The sequence below is a fragment of the Rhinolophus sinicus genome, chromosome 12, assembly GCF_057876585.1.
Source record: "Rhinolophus sinicus isolate RSI-liver-muscle chromosome 12, RSI-T2T, whole genome shotgun sequence".
NCBI classification, from domain to species: Eukaryota; Metazoa; Chordata; class Mammalia; order Chiroptera; family Rhinolophidae; genus Rhinolophus; species Rhinolophus sinicus.
The window spans coordinates 17382516-17408024 of record NC_142512.1 but is presented as its reverse complement, the minus strand read 5'-3'; the positions used below and the strand labels follow the sequence as shown (position 1 = coordinate 17408024).

The following is a 25509-nucleotide window of genomic DNA, read 5'->3' as shown; positions in this document are numbered from 1 at the left end:
CACTCCCCCCCAACTCTGCCCAATTGTCTCGCTGAGACTCGTGAAAACTGCAGCTCCCATAGTGCATCGCGCCTAGATATTGACTCAGGTGACGCGGGTCACGTGACTTCAGGCCACCCGCTTAATATAGTCAAGCCCGCCCGGGGAAGGGAGTTGTCTGAAGCTTATCCTTCGTCCCATTTGATCGGTCCCCGGAACCTCAGAGGATCCCAGGTGAGAGCCATTGCGGCCCCGACAGCCTCCCTCCGTTCCCCAAATGGACCCGCTGAGGCACGGGGACTGGTGCAGCAAGTCGGTAGGTCAGCCTGCCGTAAATCCAACCCTCAGCCTCGCCAGGGTTCCATCCCCTGCCACCAATGTCGGCCTTGCGACACCGGACATTCCCTAGGTTCGGGGGCCCAGGTGGTGATGAGCAGAGGCAGAGTTCGCCCGGCTGCCGGGGTGCTGTGAGTGGCACTGCCCCAGTGCAGGTCCGCCTTCTGCTTAGTTGCCGCCTGAATCTGAGTCGCGGAGTTTGCAGATTGCTTTGGAGAGGGGAGACGCCGAGAGGACCATTCCAGGAATTCTTTTTGGCATACTGAGCTCCAAGCTGAGCTGTGGGTGTGGGCAGGATGAGATCCCTACCCTTCCCTCTGGCTGAATGAAGGGAAGACCACTGGGCCCTGCCTTTTCCCACAATGTTGAGGAAAATAACAACACTTAGGCTCTTAGGACAGGGACTGAAATTAATTGCCTTAAGGTTTGTAAGTTCACAAAATCAAATATCTGACCACAGTTTTAATAACTGGAAAAAAAGAACCCTTAGCCAATAAAACTGCATTCTTTCTTTCTGTTAACTAGGTTGCAAGAAGCAGTTAAAGAGGGAAAAATTAAGTGTTTGCCCACTTCCTCAGAGTGGGACCTTACACAACCCAGATAGTCTCTCTGAGCCCATTTTTTCATATATCAAACAAAGAGAAGTCCTCCCTGCGGTCCTCCTCTCCAAGCTGGTGATGCAAACCCCATGACGTCACAGGTGTAAGTGAAAATCCTTTATGAACTGTCCATGCCACAGTTCCAGGTGGCATAGTGTCCACTTGCTACCGAGCTGATCCAACTATAACCTGAACTTCTCTTGCCATTTGTTTTTCTTCCTAGTTCTTTGATATCGAGGAACATGATAAAGACTTGGCTGATTATTTTTATCCTTTTTCCCCTGAAGCTCATAGAGAAATGTGGTAAGTTTAGAAATGAGTCATCGATTTTGCAAAGAAGGAAATGATGCTATAGTGTAAGTAGCCTGATCTGTTTGTTGCCAAAGGTTTAGAACTGTCCAGATTACGGGTACTTGCCTGCCCTTTGGTCAAACAGCCACTGGGTGGTGGAGCAGACCCGAGTCTGGGGTCTAGGAGTTTTACAGGGAGCCAGATGGTTCCATAAATAATTGGCCTTCTGCCCTGGAATCCCTATTACCTTGTCTGTATCACCAAAATCAAACTGGAGTTCCAACGATCTGGGATAATATCTGTAAAGAAGGGCTTTTGTCCCTGCCCTGTGGACCTCACAGAGGGAGTTACGGATCCTGGGAGATGCTGCAGAAGCAGGTGCTGTGGCCACCTTGTTGTGCCTGGCTCTGCTAGGCCACAGACACCTAGAGTCTGCCCAGAGCACCCTTGTAAGATGAGAAAACCTTTCCCTTAGAGAGGGACTGAGGAACAGAGCTAAGGGCTTCACACAACGCTGGCTGGTTGTCAAAAACAAAAAACAAACAAACATCGTTGGGTTTGTACATCCTTGTAGGGTTTGACTTTCAGAGCAGGGCCCTGAGAGGCCTGCATCATATTATCAGTTCTCTCATTGTCCAAAGCATTGCTGAAATTCCTTCCATAAAAGGAATTTGTGTTGAGCCTTCCTAGGTCCCCATGGCCATCATTTTGGCTGTTATCAAAAATCCGATACATCTTAAAATCCCTGACTAAAGATTTCAAATGAACCTTGTACAAACAATACAAATCCTGTGGAAGTTTCCCAAGAGCCAGGCACATTACAGTTATCTGGCCTCTTCAGTCTCTGAGGAAACAGTCATCTGATCAGCTCTTCCAGGTCTGTTAGAACAGCTGTCATGGTACTTTGCAGTCACACCTTGTGGATAAGCAATTTCCAGGAAAGGAAAGATCGGACCACGAAGCCTGGCATTTCTCAGTACAGATGCCAGAGCCCCACTCCAGACCTACTGGGTCATATTCTCTGGGATCCAGTAGGTGTTTGGACACATGCATTGGCAGGCTTTAAGTAAAGCTCCATTAGCAATGCTAATGCATTGTTCTAGGGAAGAAGAGCAAACCCACTTCAATTATACAGAGGGAATCTTAGGCCCAGAGAGTGTAAAAGTCTTCCCCAAAGTCACAGAACTAAAAAGTAACAAAGATGGGACGTGTGTAGGGTCCCTGCTCCATTTTATCCCTTTACCTCCTTTCCTGAATGTCATTCTCAAGAAGAGTGGAAGCCACCATAATAATCAAGTAACTGGAATTGGCTTTCTGACCTCATTCTGCTGGGTCTGTCTTCTTTTTGCTTTGGAAAGTAATCATCAGGGACTGTAGGTAAGATGGTTGGCCTTCAGAGTATTTTGCCTCTGACTTGCTTGGGTGGAGTCGTGAGGCCCTGCAACCTAGTGGCAGGAACCTGGGCCTTAGACCAGACAGGACTAGATTAGAATCCTGCTGCCATCTTTTCTGAGCTGTGTGGGCAAGACACTTTCCCTCTTGGGATTCTCAGGGTTTTTTTATATCTGAAATAGGAATCATAATTCCCACCTCTCTCTATTGTAATAATTAAAGAATGGGAGTTAGCAGCGTCGCTGAGTGGCTGGTATGGGGTGAGGAGCACATTAGGAGATGCCAATAAGTATTAGATTTTTAAAAAAAACAGACTCTCCTGAGGAAAAACCTGGGGTGGTCTCATTACACTCATTTCGTAATTCTGATGTGGTATCCAGAGACTTGTGCCCCATGGCAAACTTTAAAATGTGCTTTCCCAGGATACAATGCCAGCTTCCTAACTGCCTTCCATCTTGAACTAAAACAAACAAACAAACAAAAACAGTACTGCCTTGTTTACATAATGGTAAAGGATACAATGCCAGCTTCCTAACTGCCTTCCATCTTGAACTAAAACAAACAAACAAAAAAAAACAGTACTGCCTTGTTTACATAATGGTAAGAATAGTCACCAACAGTTACTTAACACCTGGGCCATGTGGAATGTCACAAATAGCACCACTGTATCTTCACGATGCGCAGTGAGATAGGTAGTACTATTCTCCCCATTTTACATGTGAGGAAACAGGCTCAAAGAGGTTAAGTACCTTGCCCATGGTCACACAGTGAGGAAGTGACAAAGCCAGGGTGGATCTGTTTGACTTCAGAGCCCAGTCTCTCCGCTGCTGAGTACTATTGTCTTTGGTGGCCCTCTGTAGAGGGAAGTAAACATTCCTTGATCTGGTTCTTTGAGATACACAGCCTCCTGTTTGAAAATGTAAACACGGTAAAAGAGCAGAGGCCATGGAGATCTCCCACTGTTCCTGACCACAGCCACAGCAGAGCCCAGACACCCAGAAGTGTTGGTGGCTACCTGGCATCACTTTCAGTTTCCCTGTCCTAGGCTCCGTCTTGTCAGGGTCTTGCTCATCTGGTGTGATGCAGGGACCTTAAATCCTACCACCCCAGCTGTGCAAGCCCAGAGCAGTGAGTGTGAAAAAGAGGCAGACTTGCCAAAGCTGCCTCTAAGCCCCGAGGCTACATGTAGGAGACAGACCATCCTACTCTGCTCTAAGCAGCTTGGCCTCTGCAAGGGCTAGGGTTGGACATGCCACTCTGAGGGGCCCTGGTAGGGGACTGCAGACCAGGACGGGGAGAGTCAGCTTGGAGACTTGCAAACGAGGGACAGCACCTGCATCTGCATTCGTGCCTGCAGGGGTAGCGTGGAAAAGGAGGCTCCGATAGGGTCTGAGAGGGCCCAGGGAGCAGAGCCAGGCTCCGGAGTGCACGTTCCAGACTGGCCCATTCCCTTGGAGGAGGTGGAGTTACTTTCTCTCACGGTGTCCAGGCCGAGAAAGAGAAACCGCAGGAAGGAGTATTGAGAAAGGGGATCAGAGAGTGGAGGTTGAATCAGGACACTTTTAAGTTCTCTTCCAACCTGAGCACCTAAAATTTCAGTTCTTCATCTTCTGCCTTTGATGGGTCTGGGGAGAGGGAGCCCTGGGCCCTGCCTGCAGCCACAAGCCCCACAAGGACCATCTTCATCAAGTTCAGTGCCTGCTTTCGCCTTGGGGGCCCCATTCCAGCCCCAGTCTAGATTCATGATCACACCTTAGGCCGTGCATACCTGGGGTCAGGGAGGTGAGTTGGACCGGTGCCTTGAGCTTTGAGCACACTTGGGAGTAGGGGTGGGGTGGGGACTGTCCGAAAGACACAAGAAGAGGTCAGAGAGAGGCAGACTCACTCATGTTAGGGGGGCCTCCCACACCTGCTTCCTCTCTCACCCCAGAGGCCTATTTGTCTACCTTATCCTGAGTTAACACCTAACTGCCTGTGAGTGAAACAGTGTCTTGTTCACTCGAGTCTTCTCCCAGCAGAGTCAGCCCCAGGGAGGGGATGAGTGAACGGGTTGAGCCGGATTAGTATGGGGGCCCAAAAGGGGTTCTTCAGGAACTGGTTAGCTGGACCCCATGTGTGTCTGTGTATAAGAAGGGGCTGGACCAGTTCTGCAGGGCCATTTTATAACAGCTCCACAAACAGGACACTTCAGATTTCAGTCTGAAGGAGTGACTCAAGTCCACGTTTTCCAATCCCAGATTGTGGCTTGAATTCCTGTGTGACAGCTTTGGGGCTCTGTGGTTCTAAAACTATCTCTTGGTAACTCAACTGCATACCCTCAGAGCCTGTCCCGTTGGGGAGGAGGACGCTGCAGCGTCTCCTGCTCAGGCCGGTGTCTCCTTCTGTCTGTCTCTGGCAGCAGGAGGCGAAAGAAGATCATGAGGCCTTGGGTTTCCAGTCCCAACGCTCAGCCTCTCAGAAGCACCTTGTCTTCCCCTAGAAGACAGGGGTTGTCATGAGTCAGAGCTCACGAGTTCAGATGACAGGAGCCCTTGTCCCAGTGTCTCCTCATGGGACTACGCTGTCTGACCTAATGATGCATGTCATTGATTTGGGTCCTTCCAGAGTCGGTGATCAACCTCACTGTTCCTCCCACCGTGAAGCTGGAAAATGGAAGCTCAGAGAACATCAGCATCTCCCTTCAGTAAGTTCCCAGGCCCAGCGCTGTCCTCAGCCCCGCTCGTTCACCCCACGGCTGGGTCAAGGCTGACCCCCGGCTCAGTCCGTTCATGTTTCAAGTGTGATGCTCTTGCCTCTTCACTTTAAGACCCGCCAGAGAAAGAGAGGCGCTACCCCAGGGCTGCAGGTCGAGGTCCCAGAGTCTCTCCCCCCAGCTGCTGAATCCTGGTTTCCGGTGGGAGGAGCAGGAAGGGGGCTTCTTGCCAGAGACGTGAGCCTTTTCCCCATCTGAGAAGAGTCCTTGAGTGACCAGCAGTTGATGCCAGACCTCAGTGGTCCTTTCTGAGGCTCTAAATATTTGAGGAGAGCCCTGAAGGTCAGGAGTAAGGAACTGAGCACTTCGGAGACGGTTTCCAAAAGCAGAAGTGGAATCACTGGGTGGAGCGCATTCATGGGACTCATGCTTAGCCTTGTCTGAGAGTTTTTCTTGCTGACCTCCGCTGGTTCAGACATGAGGGTGCCAACCTAGTCCAGACTGCCAGAGAGCCTGCCTTTTGTTTTGTATCCTTCACTGCTTTGCCCTACTCCTGCCTCCTAGCCACAGGGATTCCTGAAGATGAAGGTCTGGAACCCTGTCCTTTTCTCTTGACCCTTCTCCCTTTTCCTCAACTCTCCTGCAGAGTCTGTTCTCAAACTAAAGCCTTGGTACCACAGCTCCCTAACAGCCCTGCATTCCATTCCCAGCCCCTGCCACTTCTGCACATCGACACCTTGTAAATCTGACACACCATCCCCTCACCACAACTCTCCCCTCTCCAGAATCCTTGAGTGGCTTTCCACTGCCTTCCACGTTAACCCAGGCCTCGAAAGCCAGGCTTGAGGCCCCCACGGACTGCTCCCTGCTCACACCTGAGTCCTCTCAGAAGCGTTTCCCACCAGAGCAGAGGCCAGGGTCCTGTCAGCGTCTGAACACCTTATTTAGCATTCACAGCCAGTTTCCCACCTTCTCACGTTCTCACCCGGCCCCAGTGGGACGTCTTATCTCCTGATAAATAGAAAACTCCTAAGGAGCAGGGAGCCCACCTCTCTACCCTTCAGGCCAAGTCGTAGCACTTCCTTACCGTAATTGCTTGAGAAATGACAGATCCGATATGAAATACAGAAGGTTGGTTGAGATCTCACAGTGTCCAACTTCACAGCATTAACCAGACTCTTGTCCTCCACAGGCAGCCATTAAATGCAACCTTGGTGATCACTTTTGAAATCACATTTCGTTCAAGAAATATCACTATCCTTGAGCTCCCTGAGGAAGTAAGTAATGAATCTTAACTGATGGGTATTCAACTGCTAGGTAACAAAACACATTTGAATTAAGTGCTTTTGGAAATAGGCAACCTTGTTTTTTACCATAGGCTGCCCCTGTCCCTTTATTCTAGAAATCTCTGATTTTAGTTTTGTGGGTCTCTTTGAGGATTGATATTTTATGCCATATAGATGGAATTAGGAAGCTGATTGTAAGCAATCTGAGGCAAAAAATGGTTCTGAGAATGTAGAAGAAATTCTTAAGGTGGTTTTCTAAGACCTTGCTACTCAAAGGATGTGCGTGGGCCAGCAGCATTGTTCCTGCTTGAAAACCTTTTAGAAATGCATCCCCATCCCAGATCTACTGATTCAAAATATTTATATGAGCAAGATCCCTGGATGATTTGGGTCCACGTTCAAGTTTGCAAAGCACTGTTCTAAAACGCCATGGGTCGAGTGTTATTTACAAAATGCAGTGTCAGCGTCTGTCTGGTATCACAGCGGTAACTATTCATAGCCCTTAAGCATTTATCTGTGAATATATACCCTGCTTCTACCTTACCAAGGATTTGAGCCAATTACCAATAAACTAGATTTTAAAATGTCAAAAGGGGAGGCAGTGATGTGGAGAGTAAATAAGGGTTAAAAATAGACAAGATGTATGCAGGGATGAAATTGATAACCGTGAGCCATGTCACGAGGCCCTGTGTGGTTATAGAAATGGGCTGCAAACCTGCTCTGAGCCCCCTAGCAAGCAGATAGTATTGAAACATGGTCAGATGAAGGGTGTCTACCTGAAAGGACCTTGTGTGAGAAGGGAGTCTCATCTCATCCCATGGCGAACATCACGCATCATTAAGCAGGGCCCTTTCTCACAACTTCTCCTGCGCCAGGGTCTGAGGCCTGCTGCAGGGTAAGAAAAACTGTTGGTTGTAACAGCAGATCTGGCACTCATCTCTCTGAGGTCTGGCTTGATCTACAGGTCACATGGCTAGTGACGAAGAGAACCATCCCATCTTCCGTGAGAGATAAGCCAGGGGAAGGCCTGAGAGCAGAACTATTTTTCTGCTCAGTGAGTCTTAACACACAGGTGTATGGGGGGTTACAGTTGGCTGGTTGGTCCATGGTTTTCTCCCTTTGGTAGTAAGCTCCTGGAAGGAAGCTCCTTGTGTGATCTGTCCTCCATTTCCGAGTGCATAGCCTGAGCTAGACACTCCGTGACAGCCCCATAAATAACACATAAATACATGGCACTGGATCAAACTCAGTTTTCCTTACAGGTTGTGGTGCCTCCCAGAGTGACAAATTCCTCTTTTCAAGTGACATCTCAAAATGTGGGACAAATTACTGTTTTTCTGCATGGAAATCGTTCCAACCAAACTGGGTAAGCTGGGCCTCAAATGATGCAAAGGGAGGTAGTGCTGGGCACAAAGGGGGGATCTTCGAAGCCCAGCCTCAGCTCAGACTGGTCCCCAACTTCTTTCCAGCCCAAGGATACGCTTCCTGGTGATCCACAGCAGTGCCATTAGCATCATAAACCAGGTGATTGGCTGGATCTACTTTGCAGCCTGGTCCATCTCCTTCTACCCTCAGGTGATTAAGAACTGGAAGCGGAAAAGGTAACTTTCTGAGCTATATGTACGGGTTCATTTGGGGGCAGTGTGAGGGGCATTCCAGAGCGCCTGTAGGCAGCATGGGTTCAGACTTTCCTGCTCTGCTCTTCTCTCTTCCCGCCCTTTCTAGAATGTTGTCAATGTGAAAGCTCTAAGAGCCTGTGGTAGCTCTTGCACTGCTGGGCATTTGGTCTCTTGTCCGATTCAGCTACTCCCTGTGAAAGCACCAAAATGGGGCTTCTCGGTGAAATGGAAAATGAGCTGGATGGTAGGGAAATCCCCCCAAATATGCCCTCCTCCTGGTCCATCCAGTCCTGGAGGAGTTAGGGTCAAGTCATGCTCCAGTGCCAGAGTTGGATCCTTCAGCCTTGTTGATTAAGCCTTCCCACCTTGATTTTACAAACAGCTCTAGCTGCCGTCTTGCATCCCCTCATGTGTGCATTTATTCTCAGTTGGTCCGCCCAAGACCCACTGAGCGCCAACTCTAGTCCCCTGCACGGCCCCGTTTCCTCTCCAAGATGAAAGAAACTATCATGAACCAGGAGAAACTTGCCAAACTGCAGGCACTGGTGCGCATTGGTGGGAGAGGAGCTGCTGGCAGAAAAAAGTTGGTTCACACAACAGCTACAGCAGATGATAAAAAAAATCTTCAGTTATCTTTAAAGAAGTTAGGGGTAAACACTGTCTTTGGTACTGAAGAGGTGACTATGTTCCCAAACCAAGGAACAGGGACCCACTTGAACAACCCTGACGTTCAGGGCTCTCTGGCAGAGAAAGCTCTCACCATCACAGGCCACGCTGAGGCCAAGCGGCTGACAGAAACGCTACCCAGCATCTTAAACTAGCTCAGTGCACACAGGCTGACTAGTTCAAGGAGACTGGCCGAAGCTCTGCCCACATCATCTGGGGATGGAAAAGCACCACTTTGCTACTGGAGAGGATGATGGTGTTGAAGTTCCAGACCTTGTGGAGAATGATGATGAGGCTTCTAAGAAAGAAGCAAACGGAACTGAGTCAACTCCTGCAGAAGAGAAAACTTGAAGTTACTGGGAGCTGCTATTTTATATTATGACTGCTTTTTAAAATTTTGTTCATGGAGCTGATAAAATCTTGATCTCTTTTTATTTTTTTTTTTAAAGATTTTATTGGGGAAGGAGAACAGGACTTTATTGGGGAACAGTGTGTACTTCCAGGACTTTTTCTTTCCAAGTCAAGTTGTTGCCCTTTCAATCTTAGTTCAGCTTCAAGTTATTGTCCTTTCAGTCTTAGTTGTAGAGGGTGCAGCTCAGCTCCAGGTCCAGGTGCCGTTGCTAGTTGCAGGGGGCGCAGCCCACCATCCCTTGTGGGATTCGAACCGGCAACCTTGTGGTTGAGAGCCCATGCTCCAACCAACTGAGCCATCCGGGAGCTCAGCGGCAGCTCAGCTGAAGGTGCCGTGTTCAATCTTAGTTGCAGGGGGCAGAGCCCACCATCCCTTGTGGGACTCGAGTTGAACTGGCAACCTTGTGGTTGAGAGCCCACTGGCCCATGTGGGAATCGAACCAGTAGCCTTCGGAGTTAGCACGGAGCTCTAACCGCCTGAGCCACCAGGCCGGCCCTGATCTCATATTTTTAAGCCCAAGCCCTTTGGACACTGCAGCTCTTCTCAGTTTTTGCTTATACAGAGATCATTCTTTGCAGCTAATTAAGGTGAAGAAGCTTGGGAATAAAGTTTGAAAAAAAAGGTTAATCTTTGCCTAGTAAATAAAATAAAAAGCAAAGTGAGAGGCGAGGGCAAGATAGAGGCTCAGGCAGACCCTGAACTCATCTCCTCCCACTGACACACCAAATACACACCTACATATAGAGCAGTTCCTCCTGAAGAAGAACTGGGGGCCGATTGAACAGCTTCTGCACAACCAAGGATAGAGAGACCACATAGAGAAGGGTAGGAGAGATGAAGGCACGATGACGAATGGAATCCCATCCCTGATGCAGAGACTTGCACCAGGGAAGGACTCACCCACTCGGAACACAGCCAAAAAACAGTGGTTGAAAGGGCACCTCGCTTATATGTAGATGAAATGCGTATATGTTGCATTGCTATACACTAAGAGAAATGAAGAAACCAATCCCATTTACAATTGACCAAAAAATTAAAATACCTGGGAATAAATTTAACCAAGGAGGTGAAAGACCTGTATTCTGAAAACCAGAAGACATTGATAAAGGAAACTGACAAAGATACAAATAAATGGAAACCTATACCATGCTCATGGTTGGAAGAATTCATATCGTTCAAATGTCCATACTTACCCAAAGCAATTGACAGATTCAGTACAATCCCTATCAAATTACCAATAGCATTTTTCATAGAACTAGAGTAACTGTCAGAACAGATATCATCAAAAAGAAAAAAAATTAACTTTGGCAAGGATGTGGAGAAAAGGGAACCCTCGTACACTGTTGGGGGGAATTTAAATTGATGCAGTCGCTATGGAAAACAGTGTGAATGTTCCTCAGAAAATTAAAAATACAACTATATGACCCAGCAATTTCACTTCTGGGTATCTCTCCAAAGACGAAAACACTAATTTGAAGAGATATGTGCACCCCTATGTTCATTGCAGCATTATTTACAATAGCCAAGATACAGAAGCCACCTAAGTGTCTATCCATAGACAACTGGACAAAGAAGATGTGATACACACACACACACAAAAGACTATTACTCAGCCATAAAAAAGAACAAACTCCAGCCATTTGCAACAGCATGGATGGATCTAGAGGGTATTATGCTAAGTGAAATAAGTCGGACAATAAAAAGAAATACTGTAGGGGTGGCTGGATGGCTCAGGTGGTTAGAGCGCGAGCTCTCAACAACAGGTTGCCAGTTCAATTCCCACATGGGATGGTGGGCTGAGCCCCCTGCAACTAAAGATTAAAAATGGCAACTGGACTTGGAGCTGATGGGCCCTGGAGAAGCACACTGTACCCCAATATTCCCCAATTTAAAAAAAAGAAAAAAATACTGTATGATTTCACTTACAGTGTGAAATCTAAAAACCAGGAACAAAACAGAAGCAGACTCATAGATACAGTAAACCAACTGGTGGTTACCAGAGAGGGGAGGGGTTGGGTGGGTGAAGTAGGTGAAGAGGGTTAAGAAATACAAACTTCTAGTTGTAAAATAAGTTACAGGGGTGTGATATACGACATAGGGAACATAGTCAATAACAGTGTAATAACTTTGTATGGTGACAGGTGGTAACTAGACTTAGCAGGATCATTTTGTGATGTATGCCTGAAATGACGAGGATATCCTATGTCAATTATACGTCAAACGCATAGCTACACACATACAAAGTGGGCCTGGGGTCGCCTCTTCCTGCAGCAAGGACGCAAGCTCCCCTGCCGTCACCCGAGCCATGTGGGCCTCTTAGGGGGCTGCGGAGCTGAGAGCCCAGGAGCGACATGCCTCCTTTCTGCAAGAGGCCTCCAGCCTCCTCTCTGGGGCCAGGACTTGAGGCACAGAGGAAACTGGTTCCCAAGAGGGTGGGATGAGACAGCATCGATTGTGGCATGGAGAGGGATCCAAGGACAGTGTTCTGCTTGGGGGAGCCAGGCCCTCCTTCCCGTGTGCTGGGAGCTCTGTCCTCCCAGGCCCCTGGCGGTGCCTCTCACCCCCTGCCCTGCTTTGTGTCTCCACCTGCCTGCCCCACAGTGTTGTTGGTCTAAGCTTTGACTTTGTCACCCTGAACCTGACGGGCTTCGTGGCCTACAGCGTGTTTAACATCGGCCTCTTCTGGGTGCCCCACATTGAGGTATGACACTGCCCGCCCACCGCAGCCCAGCCCAAGCCGTGCAGTGGCCTGGCCACCCCTCAACCCTCAGCTTCTCTCCATCCCCCCCCATATAGGAGCAGTTTTTCCTCAAATACCCGAATGGAGTGAACCCTGTGGAGAGTAATGACGTCTTCTTCAGCCTGCACGCGGTTGCCCTCACCCTGGTTGTCCTGGTGCAGTGCTTCCTGTATGAGGTGAGAGGTGAACTTGGCACCTACCCTGCACCCCCTGTGGGCCTCCAGGCCAACACCCACCATCCATACTTACCGTTTTACGCAAGACACACACGTGTTTGTTCACTCAGCACCTGCTTACTGGGGCCAAGATAATAGGCCAGGCCTCACGCTGGACACATGGGCCCCCCTCGGTCTGGGGTGAGGGCCACAGAGAAGCGGGATGACCCAGCAGGCTGAGAGCTGAGGGGGAGGGGAGAGCACAGGAAGCACAGGAGGCCTGACCCAGCCAGGGAGGAGGGGGAGGAGGGCATCAAGGAAATGGTGCTTAGTGTGGTTCATGGGATGAGTGAAGTTCCCCCGGCTAAGGCGGGGTGGGGGTGGGGGGCAGAAGGGGGGCACCGCCCAGCACGGAGACAACTGTGAAGGCCAAGGGACTTCACATGGAGGTAGCTGGGGTTCAGGGTGCCAGTGCAGCGAGCAGGCTCATGAGGGTCCCGAGAGGTCCTAAGGGGTCTGGAGTGTCAGGCTGAGGAGCCTGGACTCAGCCATGTTACCAAAGGGTCATTTGGTGCTCCAGCTGGGAAGGGTATCGTTAGGCTATGTTTCTAGGGGTGGCTGACGTGCACATTTTCTTCCACTTCCCTGTGGGTGCACCACTTCTCAGGGAGTTCCCTTTGCACACACAGTGCCAGCTGGGAGATGCTTGGGCCCCACCTTCACGAACGTTCTAGGTTTTCTTCCTCTTTGCTGTGAATGAATCTTGGATGAAGGAGGCCTACTTTGGGGAAAGGTAGGGGTTGGGGACAGATTTCAGAGATGATCAGGCTCCCTCTGGGTCGTGGAACAAGCCTGAACGGGGATGAGGTGCCAGGCCTCCCGCATGTTGGGGGTTCCGTCCCCAACACCCTTGGCTCCGTGGGCTCTGAGAGGCACCTGGTTCTGCACTGTGGAAACAAGAAGCAAATGGTCCTGGAAAGTCCAAGAAGGACCGACAGAGAGCCTGATAGTGACGAGGCCATGTTGGTGTCGAGGTCTCTGTGCCCCCACCTCCTCCACTTACCTCCCCTCCCTGCCCCCTCTCCACGGCACCCTCAGCGAGGCAGCCAGCGTGTGTCCTGGCCTGCCATCGGCTTCCTGGCGCTCTCCTGGATCTTCGCGCTCATCGTCATGGTTATGGCCGCAGTCGGGGCAGTCACATGGCTGCAGTTTCTCTTCTGCTTCTCCTACATCAAGCTCGCGGTGACACTGGTCAAGTACTTTCCACAGGTACCTCCAGGGCCTTCCTTTTCACATGGCTGTTAGAGTGAGGGGGGTGATACAGACCCCTGGCCCTGCTCCTGTGGGGCAGCTCTGACTAGGGTGAGGAGACAGGGATGGAAAGCTGCAGTGGAAGCCATGAGCCCAGCAGGAGCGGGACAGGATACAAAGCTGTCTGTTACCGCCACCTGCTCCTCCCTGGAGCTGGCAATCTCATGAGGAAGTCAGTGGAGACTTCTCTGAGCTCAGGCTCAGCTCTGAGTCCGGGGTTGTGCAGGTGCCTCCCAGCTGTCCATCCCAGCTTTCCTAATGACTTCAGTTCTGCCCCCCATTACCACAGCTGGTGTCCCTGACGAGCAGCAGCAGGATACTTGGGAAAGATTAGGGGGGAGAAGAGAGCCCACCACTGACCTCCGCCTCCCGTCCAGAGATGGGTCCTCCTTGTGGGCCCTCAGCCCCCTCCCTCCTCAGTCCTATTCAGATCCAGGGACTTACAGTCAAACACGTCTTCCCCCGTAGCTGGAATGGCCCGGGACAGGGTCACATAGGAAACAAATGCCAACTGCAGACTCCACTTATGAATCTAGGGCCTCCTTTAACTCACCCGTTCTCAATGGAGAAGCTTCCGTTCCAGCTTCCCCAGCACAGAGAACCTTGTGTTCCATGAGCTCAGGACGGAGAGCGTTTTGACCAGAGACAAGGCCGGGCTCTGGAAGGGCGTGGAAACAGAGCCAGACGCTTAAGGATGGAGCAAGACTTAATTCTGTGGACACGAGGAGGGGGCATTCAAGGCAGGCTAGGGGCAGCCTACCCAAAGGTACAGGCAGAAAGCATGGGAGGCAGTGAAGCTAGAAAGGAGGGGCCAGGGCCCAGGGGGCTTGGGGTGAAGGCTTCAGAGGGGGGGAAGGTCTTGAGGGAAGTGGGACCTCAGTCCCTGAGTGTAAAAGCCTTCGGGCTGGGAAACCTGGGAGGCAGGAGCCCCAGTGGGAGACATTTTGAACTGTCCAAGACTGGTGAGGTGGCAGCAAATATGGAGAGGGTGGGAGAGGACGAAAAAGGGTACTGGCTGGTGGCTGAGTAGGAGACCACCACCAAGGCCAAGCGCTCCCTCCCGGGTGGTAGGAACTCCACTCAGAGAAACCCAGGAGGTGCTGGTGTTGGAAGAAGGAGGTGGGACACTGGCAGGAGAAAGAGGGGGCGGTGTCCGAGTGGACTCGCCCACTAGACCTGGGAAGTCTGAGACAGAGGCCCCGGAACCCAGCCCGGGCTGTGATGGGAGGTAAGTCCATGCTACAGATGGGGAAACCAAGGCTAGGAGAACTCAAGTAACTCTCCAAGCTAACAAAGCTCCAATATTGAGCTGGGATTCCAAACCAGACAATCAGGACCCCAGCCCAAGTTCATAGGCACAGCATGAAGTCCAGGCTGAGTTTGGAGAGAATCTTCATTGGGGGTGAGGAGAAAAATCAGAGTTGCTGGAAAACCAGGACAGGGCTTTGTCCCAGAACAGGGAGGGATGATGAAGATGGAGAAGCAGCATTTCAGCCTCCCTCCACTGGCGCTGGGGGTGCAGGAATGGGAGGAGGAGGCGGCTCTGTTTGCAGTGCATGCAGATGAGACCGCAGGACCCATCCAGACTCCGCCAGGGCTGTCAGAGCCCAAAGGTCACAGTGCTCCTTGGAGCAGAGGCCAGAGCACACGAGTGGGAGGAATTAGAGCTGCTCTTGTTTAGAGCCGCAGTCACAAGGTGCACGAGGCAGCCACAACCCCCTCACGCCCCTTCATCTCTGTCTGTCTGTCTGTCTGCCAGGCCTACATGAACTTTCACTACAAAAGCACTGAGGGCTGGAGCATTGGTAATGTGCTTCTGGACTTCACTGGGGGCTGCTTCAGCCTCCTCCAGATGTTCCTCCAGTCCTACAACAACGGTGAGTCAACCAGCGGTGGGCTGCAGGCACAGGCTGGGGGCTGACTGCCCCCCAACCCCTAGCCCTGCAGCTTGGGCATCCGAGCAACCCCAGCCCCTAGATCACCCAGGGGCATTTGCAGCTGGAGGGTTTGTGGCTTTCTGGGCAGGTGAGGACCTCCCACACACCCACCATGTAGCCCCACATGCTCCAGCTGCTTCAGGAGCTGCCATGCTGAAACCGGCTTCTGTCCCCTCTGGCTGTTCACAGACCAGTGGACACTGATCTTCGGAGACCCTACCAAGTTTGGACTCGGCATCTTCTCCATCTTCTTCGATATTGTCTTCTTCATCCAGCACTTCTGCTTATACAGAACTAAACCAGGGTATGAGCAGGTGAACTAGCACCCAGAGCCCCAGTGTAAACGGCCTGGGCCCTGTGCCCCCCAGGAAGGCTGGAGAAGTGGTCTGGTGTGCAGGGTTGGCTCCGTGTGCCGACAGTGGAGAAGCGCTCTCTTCCTCAGGGCCAAACGCCTTAAATCCTAACCAGCCTGCCTTCGTCCAGGACTCTCCAAGGCCAGGGAGAAACCTCCCTCTGGCACAGACACCTGACCCTGCTCTGAGATTAAAAGCCAGATGCTGGCGGCCCCTGGCAGCCTCCCCAGAAGACTTAGCCCCTCCCCGGCCTTACTGGCCAGGAATCTGGCCTCCTACAACTCGATGCTGCCGTCTCTATTTTCTTTAAGGCTTCAGGCAGCACATACAGGTTCTGACAGCCATCCCAAGCAGGATTGGGTGCTGAACTTGGAGCCGAAGGCCCTGCCCCAAGCAACCGGTGTTTCTGGGAGCAGCTTGAAGGACTGACCTCGCCGCTGGGAGAGCCGAGGGTGCTTTGCTGCCACTGCTGTGTTCCCAGAGCCCAAGCAGCCAGTGGACTCCAAGGTGCTATTGCTGGTGGCAGAGCTGCTAGGACATTGGGGTTAGGCCTTGGGGTCCCTTCTCAGAAGGCCACATTCTCTGAACATTCATCTTCTTGACACTCAGCTCGCACGACGGCACTTACAGGTGGCCCAGGCCAGGGCCTTGTAAAGCAGTATTTCTGGGCCTTGAGATGCCAACAGATTGGTCCTGAACTGGTCTCATGCTCAACCCTCTCTGGATCTTTATCACACTAACCCCTTTTGGATTTCCTGGAGGGATGTTTTGGGAGTGGCTTACTTTCCTCTGCCTTCTGCCTGCCTCCACTTTCCCAGAGTCAGGGGCCCCATGTGAGCCCCTCCCACTGTTCCTTACCCCGCATCTGGTGTGCAGGAGACACACACACACACACACACACACGCCTTAGAGGCCTCTCAGACCTGCCAAATGGTGAGTAGCTCCCATGGAGGGGAGGGCAGGCCCCCCTTCCCTCACTTCCCCACCCCCTACCTGAGACTCACCAATTTTGTGGCTGTTCATGAGCCCCAAATAAGGACTTGAGACCACCTCACACAATCCTCGTGGGCCCAACCCTGATCCCAAACCCCCTTCCCTCCCAACCCAAGCGGTTGCCCTTCCTGTGGCAGGAAGGGAGGGTCCCAGGACGTGCCTTGTACCTGCCTTGAGTTTGTCAATCCACTCCGACTTTTTACTACAAGAGCCATGTGAAGCGCCTGTATTCTGAATTAAAACCTGTTTCCTTTTGCAAACTGAGCATTTGCCAGATGCAGGAGGCAGGTGTGTTGGCTTCAGAACCAAGTCCATAGGGCTTAGGGAGACGGCCTTACTCACCTCGTGTAAGGAAACGCGTGGGGTTGTGAAGTTCACCAATCCCAAGAAACCTGCGTGCCAGCCGAGCATTTCATCAGGGAAGCCCTCTTGGATAATGCAAGACGCCTGCCTGCCCATAGCCAGGTAGGTCCCACAGATACCACGTCTCTGCATTACCAAGGGCACGCTGCTCAAGCTGTGATTGTGAACAGGAGTTGGATGAGGTATTTACGGGCACGCAACCACTGGGAATGGGGGCATGCCTGATTTTTCCAGATTCTTCCTCTATCCAGTTGTAACAAAATATCAAAGAATTTAGGACCTTGTTTCCCCAAAGCAGAGACTGCAGCCTAACCAACACGCACACCCGTTTTATGTGGGCCACCAGTGTGTTTACCAAGTGCCACACTTTAAAAATGGGAGATTTCAAAAATCTGATTTGAAAAATTGAAAATCTGACTTGGGGGCGGCCGGATGGCTCAGTTGGTTAGAGCGTGAGTTCTCAACAAGGTTGCCGGTTCAATTCCCACGTGGGATGGTGGGCTGTGCCCCCTGCAACTAAGATTGAAAACGGCGACTGGACTTGGAGCTGAGCTGCGCCCTCCACTAGATTGAAGGACGACTTGGAGCTGATGGCCCTGGAGAAACACACTGTTCCCCAATATTCCCCAATAAAAAAAATATCTGATTTGGCAGTGGGTCCATGAGTGGCAACAATTCCCAGAGCTGGTAATGCAGCCAATAGTGGGCCAGGCAGAGGCCCCAGAGCTCTCCAGCTCACCCCATCTTTCCAGATGGCAGTCCCTGGAAACATTTGGGGTTGTAGCCCGAGCTGATGGTCTGAGTGCTCTTAAGAGTCTCAGAGGGCGGGTGTTTTTCCCATGAACCCCTTGGTGTCCATGCAGCCCCTCCTGGGTGGAGCTGAGACCAGGTTCGCAAGGGAAGTTGGGGGCTCCCTGCCGTGCTTCCAGTGAAGGTGCTCCCACACATTCCCATAGACGTGGCCTGGCCAAGCAGTGTCAGGTGGGCCTGGGAGTAGTGGGGCTTCATCCCAGCCCATCTGAGGCCAGCTCAGCAGCCTTACAACCAAAGCCACCCCCAAATACCCCAACCCCAGGCCTCAACAAAGACCCCCTGTGAATTTCTGCACTGTTTATTGGGCACAAGATGTCGGGTGTGGGGCAGCTTGATACTGCCCCATTTCTTCAGTGACCAAAGTAAGTTGCTAAGAGTTGTTCCCAGCTGTCAATTAGTAAGCTAAATTCCAAAGTAGAATTGGCATCTCCAAATAGTAAGATAAAAACGCTTTGTATCAAAGTTGTGATTAAAAAAATACAAAAGTTAAACCCACAGGCATAGAGGAAAACGGCAATCCTGAGAACTGCCCAAAAATGTCAGCCTTGAACCTCGGTCTGAATCCTGTAAGCAGGTGAACCCTGGGGAGGCCAGCACCCCTCGGGGGAGTGGGGGTGCAATGGGTGAGCTGTGAGCCTGCCTGGCTTCCATCCTGGCGAACCTTCGTAGTGCCTCTGGCAGCGTGTCGAGTCCCCACTGGGCAACACAGAAAATCATGGGACACAGGCACTTCGGAGCTGAGACGAGGGCAGGGCCGAGCCCTCAGTCAGGGCAGAGTGTGGGAAAGGCTGGCCCCACCTGGCATTTTCCAGCTTTGTGGTGGCTCTCAGGAAGGGGGCCCCCCGCTCGCCTGGGCGCTGCTGAGGCCAGGCAGCAGGGCCTGGGGGCCGAGCCTGTGGTCACTACAGACCGACTACTGGGCTCCAGGCTGCTGTTTCCAGTCCTCAGTGTCCAAGGGAGAGCTGGTCCCAGAGACTCGGGCCACCAGTGGGAGAGGAGAAGAAGGCCAGTCGGGCCTCTGGGACCAGCTCTTGCCCTTCTGAGCAGGGCCCAGCACTCAGCCAGGACGAGGGGCAGACAGCGCAGAAGTAGTGTCACTGTACAGAGGTGGGCAGGCACACGGCAGGACCCGGCGGGCTGCTAGGACAGCATGGACTGCTGCACGGCCTTCTGCAGCGACTGCCGCGTCACCAGCAGGCGCACCACCTCCTCCGAACGCTTGGTCAGACGCTTCCGGGCCTGGTCGTGTGTGACCATGGTCATGTCCCAGCCATTCACCTAGCCCAGGGAGAGAATACAGCCCACCTCAGCTCCCCGCCCTCTGCCATCTGGAAGCAGGATGGGCTTTGGGGGTCCTGGGTCACCCAAGCAGGCCCCCAAGCTGATGTCCCTGGGCTGGGGGACCCCAAGCGCCACATTTGATGCACACACAGGAGAGAGCCAGCTTCTTCTGGGGGCAACACCAGCTTGAGCTCCAAAATGGCTTTGGTGAGTTTCCCAGGTGCCCTGGGAGGTAAGGGCAGCCCCACCTCCGCCCGAGTGCTTCAGACCCTCTGACCCAAGCCTTGTTTTCCTCTTTTGGGACGTCTGTTACCTGCATGATTTTGTCTCCAATCTGCAGCCCAGCAATTTCAGCAGGGCCTCCTTCAGATACCCGTGTGACGTAAATGCCCTGGGAAGAGACAGCCCAGGTCAAGCTCTGGGTTCACTGGGTTGGCCCCTTATCCACAGAGCGAAGCCCAGCATAGCAGACTCCCTGCACCGAGCGTCCCCCAGCACAGGGTGTGCCGAGACCACCACGGAGACAGCCCCACAGATGCTCAGTCCCTGCTGCCCCTGGGCTCTATCTGACCAGGACTTCCTAGAGCTGGGACGCCCATCCTCATCCCCACCCCTACTTATTCCCACCAGACCATTTCGTGGACCTTCTTAGAGAGGACTGTTTGAAAGAGGTGAGGTCTGCTCCATCCACAAAGGCCCAGGAAGCAGAGGCCCACCATCTCAGGCCTCTGTGCCCCATGGAGAGGCCCCAGGACCCTGGACCCCCTCACCTTGTCCGTCTTATCTTCCGAGAAAGGATTCTGGGAGGGATCCTGGTCAATTCCACCTCCAATGCTGAAACCCAGGATTAAGTTCTCACCTTGACGCAGCTTGTGAATTTCCACTCTTTGCTGACAAAGAAAAAAATGAGTTGGGGGTGGGTGGGTATGTGGAGAACAAATCTGGTCTTTGTCTCCCACAGCAGTCTCAGGCTGCTGGGACAGCTCAGCCGTGCCAAGAGGGTCGGGCTCAGGGCCCTCTGAAGAAATCCAGCTGGTCACCAGCCTGGAAGCTGGGGAGTTGAGACTCGGAACTCAGCCACATCAACCCACCCACACAACCCCGCCCCAGCCTCTCCCCCCTTCTCTGTGTCAGGCACCAGCCTTAGTCAATATGTGCTCTAAGCCCCTCCTAGCCCAAGAGCCAGGCTGCTGTGGCTGCTATGGATGGGGTGGGGGGGGGTCTCTGTCCCAAGAGAGGGAACACACAAGCCAGGAGGTGTCAGGCCACGGGGGGGAAAAAATGTAGGCATCTTGCTGAGGCAGTTCAAGGGCAAGACAGGAGACGCTCAGGAAAAGCGGAGAAGATCAAACACAGAGGAAGGAGATGAAGGGCTGTCCTTGTCAAGGGAACAGGAGCAGAGGCTTAAAGGTGTTGTGGGTATTTGTCCGTGAGACCAGAGTATACAGCGTAGGACCGTAACTGGGAGGTGAGATGAGGCTCACAGTATGAGGCTGGGGCCAGATCAGGAAGGCCGTGAAATACAAGCCCAGGAGACTGGCCCCAAGGGAGGGGGCTTCTCCCTAAGCCCCAGGTCCTGCTCGTGTGCTGTGTAGGAGGCAGAAGAGAGTCCCAGGGTTCTCCCTTTTTATCCAGCTAAGGAGCATGGTCAGGTTTGATGTTAGAATGACCACTCAGGCAGTCAGTATGGGAGCAGACCTCTCCCAGAGATGGGATGCAGAGACGAGGACATGAGCTATTTGAAAAGTGACATCAACAGACTTGGGGACTGCTCATGGCAGAGGAGTCAATGGCCGCATTTGGCCACCTGTCCTGGCTGAACACAACCATCTCTCCGATGGAGACCCTGGAGGAGAAGGCCATGTTGAGTTTGAGTGCCAGGAGCCATCCAGGCAGGTACCCAGAAGGCAGACGGGCCCATGGAGCCAGAGTTCGGAGAGGCCAAAATGGTAAAACATTCTCAAGGTATTAACTACATGGGAGAGGACGGGGGCCAGGGAGTAAGGCTTCCCTACCTCCTCCCCAGTCCAAGACACGAGGGAGAGGCCAGACCCACCGCCCATGTTCAGACATGTGTTGGGAGGTCATGGTCCTACAGCTTAGAAGAAGGCCCAGGGACCAGCTGTAACACAAAACGGGGGGCAGGATGCACAGGATGCATGGCCCGAGGCCCACTGGAGCTAGGTCTTCAAGCCCAAACATTGAGCTCCTCCAGGCCTGCTCCACCTTTTCCAACACATAGCTTTGCACACTTTTGACCCACCTTTAAGGTCAGAAAGAGTTTGGGCCCTTGGGCTGGGAGACAAGGCCCTGACACTGACTTGTTGGGTGAGGTCAGGCAGGTTACTGCCCCCTGACTGGCTCCTCCCCTGTACCCCTTTTTATCCAGCTAAGGAGCAAACCTGGCCCCTTCTCTCTGGGGCAGTTAGGGCTGTGGAAATGTGAGGCTGGTGCAGCCAGGGTGACACTTAGGACCTGTCAGCAAGTCCAGCAATGTTTCCGCCTAGCCCAGGCCTGACCTGGTGCTAAGCTCACCCTCACATGCCAGCCTTATCAGTGGCGTCACACCCCACCAGCTGATTGCTTGAGGTCCCAGCACACCCATCTGAGATAACGCGGCCAGTCCCATGACTCCTCCGCTGGGACTTCCACCTGATCCACTGCCTGCCCAGCAGGCATTTCTTAGAGATCTGGGTTCTTCCTGAGGGCTTCTTTACATGGCTGGCCATGATCAGATCTCTCTGGGACTCACTTTCCCCACCTCCCGCAGCGGAGCTGGCCTCCAGGCCCCATTCAGCTGTGGCACTGGCGTCTGGGTCTCACGTCCCAGCTTCCTCTCCTCCCTCTGCTTATTCTAATAGCACCCGACACCCAAGACAAGCCAAGGGCCGGGCGGGGAGAGCAGGGGTCCCAAAGGGTCACCTCAGGCCCCAAATGCCAGGCAGGGGACCTGGACTTTACCCCAAGGGCTAGGGATACAGGGAAAGTTCCAAGCAGGACTGAGCCACCTTTGTGAGCCTTCTTCATTCTGGACCGGGCGAGGAGTGAGTCCGAGGAAGCAAGGCTGGACGGGGGGAGGGGTAAGGGGCTGCTACTCAGGCCCCGGCCACCTCCTCAAATCTCCCTCCTCAAATCTCCGTCAGGGCGGCGGCGCCGACTGGAGTAGAGGAAGCACTTCCTCATTCCAAAGGCTGCAACTCACGGATGTCCTGGTCGGCGCCCGCCCCCCGCGGCTGCCCAGCTGGGATCACAGGCCCAGGAAAGCCCTGGGCGCTTTCCCAGACTCCTACAACCGGGCCTTTCTCCTCGGTGTTCCCCGCCCCGACCGGCTGAAAGTCCAACGCGGCAGTGCACGGAGTCTGGCCTCGGTCCAGGGTCTCAGGAGGCTCTAGGTCCCAGCCTTCTGTTGCATGGCTGGGGAGACCGCGGTAGTACCGGGGCCTGGAGCCCTGGCCGCGGGGTCTGCAGAAGACCCCGGTTGGACGCTTTGTCACCCTGTTTGGGGTGTCAGTTTACCGCTCTGCAAAGTGGGAGCAAGCCAAGACGAGGAGGAGCCCGCGCGAGCGTACTCACCACCACGGCAGTGACCGGCTGGCCCGGGATGTAGGACATCTCGACCCCAATCTGGCAACCAAGTACCGCTCAGCGAAGCCCTCAGCGAAAATCCCGGCGGCCGCGCCCTCTGGTTAACAAAGGCCGCCCGGCTCGACCCGCCCCCTCATGAATAGTTAACAAATCCCCAGCCAATCAACCGCTGGAGCGCTGTTCGGCTTTCGGAAGTCCCTGTGCGTGCGTAGTAAAGCGGGCAGAGGGGTGGAGCGTGCTTGAGGCTCCAGCGGCGCATGCGCTAGAGGGCGGAAGCGAGGTCTCGGCGCATGCACGGCCTGGGCCCTCCCAGCAGCCTCCAGAGCAAGATGGCGCCGCGGGAGTCTCTATCCCTGTCTGTCTGAGGGAACGCCAAGTGACTGTGTCCATCGCTGTGTTCCAGGTAACCGGGCGAGCCTGGGCGGGGAATGCAGGCGTGCTGCCGCTCCCACCCACCCCGGGCTTGCGCGAGCCCTCAGCCTTCTTCTCAGCGTCTTTTGAAGGTTCGAGACCCAGGAGTGGTGCGAGGATTTGGAAGCCCCAGGGGGAGGGGCGGCGTGAACCTAACTCTCCAAGCTCCAGGCAGCACTTGTAACTTAGTTTTCTCTGCAGCTCCGCGAGAAAGCAGACGCTGAGCCCCGGCGGGTGCGATGGCCGCTGTGGTGGCCAAGCGGGAAGGGCCGCCGTTCATCAGCGAGGCAGCCGTGCGGGGCAACGCCGCGGTCCTGGATTACTGCCGGACCTCAGTGTCAGCGCTGTCGGGGGCCACGGCCGGAATCCTCGGCCTCACCGGCCTCTACGGCTTCATCTTCTACCTGCTGGCCTCCATCCTGCTCTCCCTGCTCTTAATTCTCAAAGCGGGAAGGAGGTGGAACAAATATTTTAAATCACGAAGACCTCTCTTTACAGGAGGTCTCGTCGGAGGCCTCTTCACCTACGTCCTATTCTGGACATTCCTCTACGGCATGGTGCACGTCTACTGAAATGGGGGCAGGGATGACTTTTTTAAAAAACCAGATTGGGAAGACTGTTGCCAGAAATTAACGACGTGTAGACTTACTTAGTTTTTAAATTGTTGAATTCGCTGCTTGTTCTGTAACGTTATCAGTAACTTATATCTGAAGACGAAGAGCCTGTAATGTTCTTCAGATTAAATGAAGCGTGAGACGCTTTACGGAGTTTTTTCCTACCTTAACGCATACCCCTTGTCTATCGTGGGTGCAAAGTCGCCAAGTTTTGACTCCTGGAGAGCTGGGACTGAGCCTTGTAATTTCCTTGCATTTGCACTAGGGCCTAAACACGGAGAGACTTATTGTTAACATCCTAAGAACTAATAACAGTTCATATTTATTAAGTGCGCCCTATATGCCAGGCATTGTGCCTTGTACCTTTTAAACCCATTAACTCATTGAATTCTAGCAATATCCTTACGGAATGGAATCAACGTGATTATTGTCCCCCATTAATGAACCTAAGGCTGCAGAGGAGGCACAGCTCGGAAAAGGCAGAGCCAGGATTCAAATTCAGGTCTCTTAATTGCTCTGGCTGTATTGGCTGAGTGTACCTTTTCAGAGTCCAGCCTCCCCTCCCATTAACCACTGCTTTCTGGTATGAATGGTGTCATTTCAGTTCCATTGCACCAAGTTACAGCTAGCTGTCATCCCATTAAAATATAAATAAATTCAAGCTCTTTTCTAGAATATGTCTAATGATTAAATAGATTGGACTTTTTAAGCTAAACTTTGGGCTTGTTTAGAGTGTAACTGCCTGTCTCTATGCTAATCAGTGATCCCTTCTTGTCAGGAGGGTTCTCTTTCAATAAAATGCACATTTTAATTGAGAAATTAATACTGTGTTATAGTAATGAACATGTTCCTCATGAAATTTATAGGCTAACTGGGAAGACCAGCATTACCTAATTTCAGAAATATTTAAATAATGGTAAGTGCCATGAAGAGAGTACATAGGAACCCCAAACTGAACCCAGGTTGGGAGGTGGAGTTCAAGAAAGGTTTCTTTGAGGAAATAACATTAGAGACCCAAAGGTTGAATAACAGCCAAGTGTGGAGGGAGGTACTTGCAAGAAATCACATGTGTGAGGGCCATTGGGCAGAAAGGAGTTTGGCCTGTTTCTGGAGGGTTAAAGAGGCCATGGGGTAGACCTGGACCAGATAAATCATGGAAGCCCCACGGTGGGGAGTTTGGCCTTGACTCTAAGAGCAACTGGGGGAAGACTTCAAAACTACTCGGGGAGACCTTGCAAGTTTTAGTCAGGAGTTACGTGATCAGATTTGGATTTTTTTTTAAAGAATCAGTTTTAGATCAGAAGGGGACCTGAAAGCTTGAATCCAAGTCCCTTTTTACAGATAGTAGGTGGCCCATGGCGAAATGAGGGAAGTGGATTTGGGACCCATGCCTCCTAAATCCCATTTTGGCTTCTAGACTGTGCTTGCACACAAAGCCCAGAAGCAGCTCAGGCCACAGCTTTGCCTCCCTCTTCCAATGACTTCTGAACCCTTTCTCTGACCACCACTGAAGATGTTCATTCTCGGTTTACAGCGCCTCTGCCAACCTCCCCCAACCCTTTCTCAGGGTCTTCTCTGAGTGGGAAAGGAGGGCTCACTGCTGATGTGGACTAAAGAGGAAGAAACAGTGGGTCCTCCTTGGGTGTGGGGAGATAAATGAGCTGATTTACTTATCCATTCC

The 25509-nt window shown here is 52.5% G+C and overlaps 3 protein-coding genes and 1 pseudogene across 8 annotated transcripts; 3 read left to right on the top strand and 1 right to left on the bottom strand.

Annotated features, from left to right (window-relative positions):
• Positions 1-73: 73 nt before the first annotated feature.
• On the top strand, positions 74-17770 carry CTNS (cystinosin, lysosomal cystine transporter). 4 transcript variants are annotated; one of them, XM_074320849.2, is made up of 13 exons: positions 130-213; positions 841-1017; positions 1138-1217; positions 5202-5280; positions 6482-6566; positions 7838-7941; positions 8045-8176; positions 11874-11973; positions 12069-12188; positions 13266-13436; positions 15238-15355; positions 15605-15719; positions 16080-17770. In XM_074320849.2, the coding sequence occupies exons 2-13, from the start codon at positions 1004-1006 to the stop codon at positions 16195-16197; spliced, it is 1236 nt and encodes a 411-aa protein (XP_074176950.2). In that variant the 5' UTR covers positions 130-213; positions 841-1003; the 3' UTR covers positions 16198-17770. The 4 variants fall into 4 exon arrangements, with proteins under 4 accessions (XP_019599404.3, XP_074176952.1, XP_074176950.2 ...); XM_019743845.3 differs by lacking the exon at positions 841-1017 and having other exon boundaries at positions 74-213; XM_074320851.2 differs by lacking the exon at positions 13266-13436 and having other exon boundaries at positions 127-213.
• LOC141569012 (transcription factor BTF3 pseudogene) lies at positions 8045-11289 on the top strand (annotated as a pseudogene). The gene is made up of 2 exons (XR_016022848.1): positions 8045-8176; positions 8577-11289. The product of XR_016022848.1 is annotated as a transcription factor BTF3 pseudogene (transcript).
• A 449-nt stretch (positions 17771-18219) lies between the features above and the next one.
• Positions 18220-22943, bottom strand: TAX1BP3 (Tax1 binding protein 3). The gene is made up of 4 exons (XM_019743842.3): positions 22792-22943; positions 19989-20108; positions 19532-19609; positions 18220-19215 (listed from the first exon to the last, which is right to left on the bottom strand). Exons 1-4 carry the CDS (start codon positions 22828-22830, stop codon positions 19078-19080), a joined length of 375 nt encoding a protein of 124 aa, XP_019599401.1. The 5' UTR covers positions 22831-22943; the 3' UTR covers positions 18220-19077.
• A 105-nt stretch (positions 22944-23048) lies between these two features.
• Positions 23049-24503, top strand: EMC6 (ER membrane protein complex subunit 6). 2 transcript variants are annotated; one of them, XM_019743843.3, is made up of 2 exons: positions 23049-23206; positions 23416-24503. In XM_019743843.3, exon 2 carries the CDS (start codon positions 23454-23456, stop codon positions 23784-23786), a length of 333 nt encoding a protein of 110 aa, XP_019599402.1. In that variant the 5' UTR covers positions 23049-23206; positions 23416-23453; the 3' UTR covers positions 23787-24503. The 2 variants fall into 2 exon arrangements, with proteins under 2 accessions (XP_019599402.1, XP_019599403.1); XM_019743844.3 differs by having other exon boundaries at positions 23123-23306.
• Positions 24504-25509: the final 1006 nt, after the last annotated feature.